This window comes from Mus caroli, chromosome 15, assembly GCF_900094665.2.
Source record: "Mus caroli chromosome 15, CAROLI_EIJ_v1.1, whole genome shotgun sequence".
NCBI classification, from domain to species: Eukaryota; Metazoa; Chordata; class Mammalia; order Rodentia; family Muridae; genus Mus; species Mus caroli.
In genome coordinates this window covers 37270114-37276938 of record NC_034584.1, presented here as the reverse complement: position 1 = coordinate 37276938, position 6825 = coordinate 37270114, and the positions used below count along the sequence as shown (strand labels likewise).

Here is a 6825-nt window from a genome sequence, read left to right as displayed (position 1 = left end):
AGATTTTTTTTTTTCCTTTTCAGAGGTTGTCAAAGGCAGTTAGGTTCAGAGCCCAAAGAGTTAAACATAATACCTGTGTCTTGGGTTTGTTGCCACGATTAAATGGCATAATACATAAGGAGTGCTTAAGGTGAGGTGATAAATAATAAACTCTCAAGTGGCATTATCGCTGCCCAAGAGCAATCTTTCCTATGACTCTTGTATGTAATAAGGCAAACTCTTGGAGGGTCAGAGAACTTTGCTCCTATGTTTGGCATAATGTATCAGTCTGCCCAGAAGCATGTTATTTGGTGTGGAAAGGACCAATGAATCTCCTCACTGTTTGTTTACTGTAAGCAAACCACCTCCTCTCTGGAGTCAGTTTTGACCTCTGCTTTCCTTCCTAAAGATGCATCTGTAGCCACCACTGCCCTTACCCACTGCTCTGCCCCCATTCCAGGACTCAAGAGTCATGCTGTGGCTTCTGTTTGTATACATGCCTGAGAGCAGAGGCTCTTTTACTTCCAAAGCCCACGAAGCTCCTAATGAAAATCCTGCATGTACTCACATCCAGTACACACATACCCTGGTTCCACCCTAAGTTCCGTAATCATCTCCTGGTCTTTGCATTTGACTGTGTACCTTTATTCAAATATTTATACTCTGTACTTAGGAAAGCACCTTCAGATCATATGGCTTTCTTTCTTAATAAAACCTCAGAGGTTTCGCTTGTATAAGCCATTGGCACACCTGATACATGCTTGTTCTCAGATGGTTTGACTCTGTAGCCACAGAGGATGTGTGTGGAATTTCCATACCAGTGTTAAAGGCAGCCATAGCAATGCCAGAGGTTCTTGTGAAATATATGATTAGCATGTACCACAGGAATTAATAATTCTCAGGCCACTGTCTTAAACTGTAACCACATTGTTGTTGTAGGGAAGTTGCTCAATTTATACTCAGAGAATGTGAACAGCTGCATTCTGACCAAGAAACCAGCGTCATTTAAAATCCATATCCCAAAAGGTGCTTTCAAAATACTACTTAGTATGCACGTGATATGTTGCTTTGAGTGACAAATTACGGTAATTTCCTTGATAATTTGATCTTTTGATTCTTTTATTCTCCTTAAAGCCTATGTAAATACAAAGGGGAGAATGCCATTTCTAAAAATAGTTTTTAAATGTCTTTTCTGGAGTAAATTTTTTAATTTAATAATTTTATACAATTATAAAAAAATCCATTGGAGATTGTGCCAAATTAGGGTTCCTCAATTAAACAGTAACTTTGAAAACATACTTCTAGCTTGCTAGATTTTAGTAGGTCAGCAAGCACACCCAAACGTATTAAGGTGGACTGCTCTGTTTATTGATTTTCCGTGCATCTGCTAAGGACTCAAGGCAATTGTCTGCGGAAGGGGGCGGGAGGCCCATACATGATCGAGGTCATGCGCATCTAGCCAATTTGTAAGCCGATCCGCCGCCCAAAGCCATCAGCAATCCTTAGCATAGGGGCACACTCATGCATTCCTGTCAAGTCATCTTGTGAAGGCTGCCTGCTTCCAGCTTGGCTTGGATGTGCAACCTTAATAAAACTCACTGAGGTCTGGGAGAAAATAGCAGATCTGCTGCAGATAGGGTAGAGGAAAGGGGCTAGAATATGTACTCGCAGCTGACGCGGGCAGGCTCCACGCTGAACGGTTACACAGAGAGGAAACAATAAATCTAAGCTACTATTGCAATAAATATCTCAAGTTTTAACGAAGGAAACTATCATTACAGTTAAATTTTTTTTTCAAGTAACGCTTTTTTAGAACAAAGCTAACAAATGGCTAGTTTTCTGTGGATCTTCTTCAAACGCTTTCTTTAACGGGGAAAGAGTCAAACAAGCAGTTTTACCTGAAATAAAGAACTAGTTTAAAGGTCAGAAGAGAAGAGCAAGCTTTGCAGGAGGCTCGGAAGGCAAGCGCTGGCAGTACAATGACAGTTTTCCTTTCCTTTGCATTCTTCGCTGCCATTCTGACTCACATAGGGTGCAGCAACCAGCGCCGAAATCCAGAAAACGGAGGGAGAAGATATAACCGGATTCAACATGGGCAATGTGCCTACACTTTCATTCTTCCAGAACACGACGGGAACTGCCGTGAGAGTGCGACAGAGCAGTACAACACCAACGCTCTGCAAAGGGATGCTCCACACGTGGAGCCGGATTTCTCTTCCCAGAAACTTCAGCATCTGGAGCATGTGATGGAAAATTATACTCAGTGGCTGCAAAAAGTAAGTGATCGCTTTCGGTTTCTAATTGCTCTGAGCTTTTCCCTTCCCTCTCTGCAGGGAGCTCAGAGTTCCGTAGGGGGCATTTGTGTTTACCTTTTGCTCCGGGGAGCAGTGTTTGCAAAAGAAAAGAGGCTCCCTCTCTGGACTCAACTTCCTGGGTAAGCCAAGGGTCCTGGGCTTGTGGGAACCTCTGATCCTGTAGCTTCCTAAATGTGCGTCTAACATTAGCAAATTTTATGCCAACCCTGTTGTTTTCTAAAGTTTATCTTAGGCATTTTGACTGTCAAAGTCCAACTTTGAAAAAGTAAGCGCGCACTTCTTGGACAAGGTGGTGTAAAAGGAAATCATAATGGTGATATTAACAGAGGTTCGAATGGAATGTACAGCAGGGAGTTTTGTGAGTTGCCATGGGAAATCTTCATAAAATGCTTACCCCCGCCAACTTTTAATAAAAGTATGAAATGAGAATAAGTATAAAGTACCCATATTGTATTCGTTTAGAAAGATTGTATTTGTAAGTTAAAGGAACTTAACTTCACAAGTGGTATATGAGGACTGACATCTGAAATCAAGAAAATAGCTTCTGATGGGAAAATTGTAAGAAAGGGGTGTTGCCCACATTGAAGGTAGAAACTGAGTCCAGGGAGTCTCCTGTATGCACCTGCAGATTGGGCTGAACACAAGAAGGCTGTGCTAATTTTTGACAAGTCCTGGTTCGCTGGGTTAGGGACAGAGACAGTGCCATCTGGGAGCCTCAGTCTCCTGGGAAACGTTAATGCTGAGTGCATATTTGATCCCATTTTATAGAAGTCACATTGATCTCTTGTGAGTCTTTTTTTTTTTTTCTTCATAAGCCATAGAACATTTTGTAGTTGCTGTTGTTAAGAGTGCCCTTTCCATGGTGAGCTCTTGTTTCAGCTCATTCTCTAATCGCTGTTTAGCTATGTAACAGGTAAGTCCACATTTCTAGAGCCATGACGGCATTTGTAAACGCTTCTCTTCCAGGATGTGTGCTAAACCCTTGCCTCCATGTGAGCAGAAGGATCGTGAGTAGGCTGCTGGTACCACAGCAGACCCTGTGAGAGGATAAGGGATGGGAAAAGGCCAACTTCTGTTCTGTGTGGTCCCAGTCACTTACATAGCTCTGACTGTTGCTGACTCATCCCTGGTGGTAGCTCTTCTCCTTTTGTCCACTAGGGACTGAACTAGGATCACAGTTATTTCTTTCAGCGTGTGACCAGGAACTCGGTACTTCAGGAGTTCCCAGACTTGGAACTGCATCTTCCTGCTACAGATCACAGATGAAAAGTTAAGACTGTAGCACAAAACATATGCAACAGTCTTTGAGGATGATAGACACTTTGTCCAGCACTATTCATAGAATTAGTTTATAATAGAACATCTGGTGTTTCTATGGCTGCATTTCATTCTACATAAATAAATGGCTTTGGTTTAATAGTTTGTTATTATGCTCAATATCCCATCTACAGTGTTTTCAATGAGAACTGAATCATGATCAATGTGGGTGCTTTGAGGAGGGCATTGTAGTTCTAAATCATGAATGAGCTATTCTAGTAAAAAATGTAATGATTTGCTTTAAGCATACAACCAAAATAGTGATTCACACAGTGATGCATATTTTCTGTTGTTGCTCTGCAGTGACAGGGCAAGTGCACAGTTCTGCTGGGCTTACATCATGCACACATTTCATACGTTAATTTGTTTTGTGAAATAAATTTGACTCTCATTGGCGTTGTTCTTAGTCCGAGATCATGGCATAGTTTTCAACTTATAGCCAAGCATAAGTATTAAAATGTTTCTTGGTTATATCAATCCTCACAAGAATAAATCGAGCTGAAGAAGGTTGAAGTGGCCCAGTTGGTATGAGCAGTTGGCTTGACTATTGTCCGCTTGCATTTGCATATCTTTTGTCATTGTTAATGTGATTGGTTGGAGGATCAAGTAACCAAATAAGTGCATTCATCAAAGAACTTGGTAAAGACTCTCATAAATTTCCCTTAATTAGTGTTTTCTCCAACTCAGACTCCAAACTTCATGTAATATGTTTGTTTTGAACTCATATGCACATTTTTCACTGTAATTACTCAGAAGACAATACTTACAATTTTATGCATTTCTATTTTTATTCTAAGTAGTTGTTATAAGTTAAGAAGGAATGTTGTGCAGGAACTAATGCAAACAGTGAAGATACATCAAATTATTTCAGCCATTTATTCAAAAAATTATTAATCAAAGTATGATGATAGCTGTCAAGAAGGCTCCTGATGCAGAAAAAAAAAAGTATTATCAAAGCAATAGGAGTCCAGACTATTGCTGTGATAATCTGTTCATATCCTTAAACACTGGTAAAATGGATTTTTAAAAATATCCATTGTACAATACTGGCTACCCCACAAAATACTTTATAAGACTCTCAACTTGCATTTCTCAACTTTTGTAGCTTTACAATGAACAAGCAAGTTATGCAAGAGGACTGTTATGGCGTGGGTCTCTTGTCATGAGGGGCTTAATTCAATAAGGTCCATTTCCATGATTATTCCTTTGTTAATGTGATGTAGGATGATAGCACTTGGCAGAAAGAGAGCTGTGTAATTATATATTTAACATCACAGTAGATGTTTGCATTTGAGGCTCCTATATTATTTGCGGCTCCTATATTATAAAGCTCTTTTTGGAAATATTTCCAGTGGTACCAGATGAATGAGAGTGACCACATCTTGGTAACTAACAGGGAATAGAAATGGATGTTAGGTTTTTGCAATTTTCTATTCTCTGGGGGTGGGGGTGGGGAGTTTAAAAATGCCCCTCCTCTCCTGTGGAGGTTAGAGGACAAGAGTCAAGTTTTCTCCTTCTGCTATATAGGTTTCAGAGGTCAAGCTAGGGTCTTCAGGCTTGGTGTCAAGCACCTTCACCTCTGAGCCATCTCATTGGCTGCTCTTGAAATTCGTTGTTGTTGCTGCTGCTGTTGCTGTTGCTGCTGCTACTGCTGAAGCTGTCTATTTGTAGGTTTTTGTGTTTGGTTGTTTTTTATTTTAAGACAAGGTCTTATTCTGTACCCCAAGGCAGCACTTGGAAGTCACTATGTAGTGTATGTAGTCCAGGGTCTCCTCAAACCTGTGGCTTATCAACCCTCTTGCCTCAGCAGCCTAAATGCTAGGGTTATAGAAGGTTTGATTGTCACTATTGCTATTATTACTGTTGTTGTTGTTGTTGTTATTATTATTATTATTATGTGCATATATTGCATACATGTGAGCGTAGGTGTGTGTGGACATGTGTGGAGTTCAGACAACAACTAGAAGTATCATCTCAGGATCTCCATTTACCACTTTTAAGAAAGAATCTCTTGTGGGCCTGGAGCTCACCAGTTAGGCTAAACTGGCTAGCTATCTTTTCTTCCACAGAACCTGGAAAGTTGTGCTATTACAGACTCACTACAAGCTTATGGACAGTATTATTTCTCTTGGTAGATCTCAGAGTTTAGGGCCAAGGCATGTCTTTTTCCTGGAAACTGCAGGCCACCTTCATCCCTTATATTCCACCATTTCACATGGACCCTCTTCTTCATAGTGTTCATTCCATATGTAATTACTGGTTTATATAATTTAAAACGATTAAAAAATATGTTACTTTCTCCCTTAAAATCTTCCCATAGCTCCCCATTATGCAGGAATGAAATCCCAACTGCTCACACAAAGCCCCTCCCAGTCCTCCCTGGACCAGCTCTCTGGCCTCATCATTGTTACCTTCAAAGGACATTCCAGACACTCAAATGGCATGGCCTTTCTTGTGATTTCTCCAAGACACAAGCTCCTTCCTGCCCCAGGCACTTACAAGCTATTTACTCAGTGTGGAAAATTGGTCTTCAGCAATTAGTCTGGATGCATCTGTCTGTCTTGCTTAGGTCTTCCCTCCTTCAGAAGTTCTCTCTGAACCACCTTCTCCTTCTCAGACTGTTGAGAGACTTGCTAATGGGTTACACTGCCCTATTTTATAGTTTTTAAAAAGTAAAATATAATCACACCATTTCTACCTTAGATTTCCTCTCTCCAATCCTTTCTGTATATACCCTTGAAAATTTTTTGAATTCATGACCTCTTTGTTTTTAATAGTTTAATTCCTAAATATATAAGTTCAACATGTTCAGGCTGTTTATAATTTGATCCGTAGGTATATGATTCTTGGTATTAGGTAATCAACTGGAAGGCTCTTTCCTGAGGAAGACTCTTGCTCTCACTCTCAGCATTCCTTAGGTGCCTGTAACTGACTCGCTAGTGCTGGAGCCCCGAGATGTTTCTTCTTTCCATTGTTAATATGTCTATTGATATCATCCTTGTTCAGGTGTTTTGGTCTTGTATAAGGACAAATTATAAGGAACCTTTCATGGGTGTAGCAACTCTGACATTTCTAGGAGACACATTCTCCCATCAAATTTCCTGATCTTCTGGTTTTGTTTTGGTTTTTTTTTTTTTTTTTTTTTTTTTTTTTTTTTTTTTTTGGTTTTTCGAGACAGGGTTTCTCTGTATAGCCCTGGCTGTCCTGGAACTCA

At 40.2% G+C, this 6825-nt stretch overlaps 1 protein-coding gene across 4 annotated transcripts in view; it reads left to right on the top strand.

Annotated features, from left to right (window-relative positions):
* Nucleotides 1–1440: 1440 nt before the first annotated feature.
* Nucleotides 1441–6825, top strand: part of Angpt1 (angiopoietin 1) — a 233575-nt gene continuing 228190 nt past the window's right edge. For 2 of the 4 annotated variants that reach the window (XM_021183365.1, XM_021183364.1), the window contains exon 1: nucleotides 1441–2255. In XM_021183365.1, coding sequence (XP_021039024.1) covers nucleotides 1959–2255 — 297 coding nt within the window. In that variant the 5' untranslated portion in view covers nucleotides 1441–1958. Of the gene's footprint in view, nucleotides 2256–2287; nucleotides 2414–6825 lie in introns of those variants that run through there. The other 2 variants (XM_029469438.1, XM_029469437.1) reach the window with 1 other exon arrangement.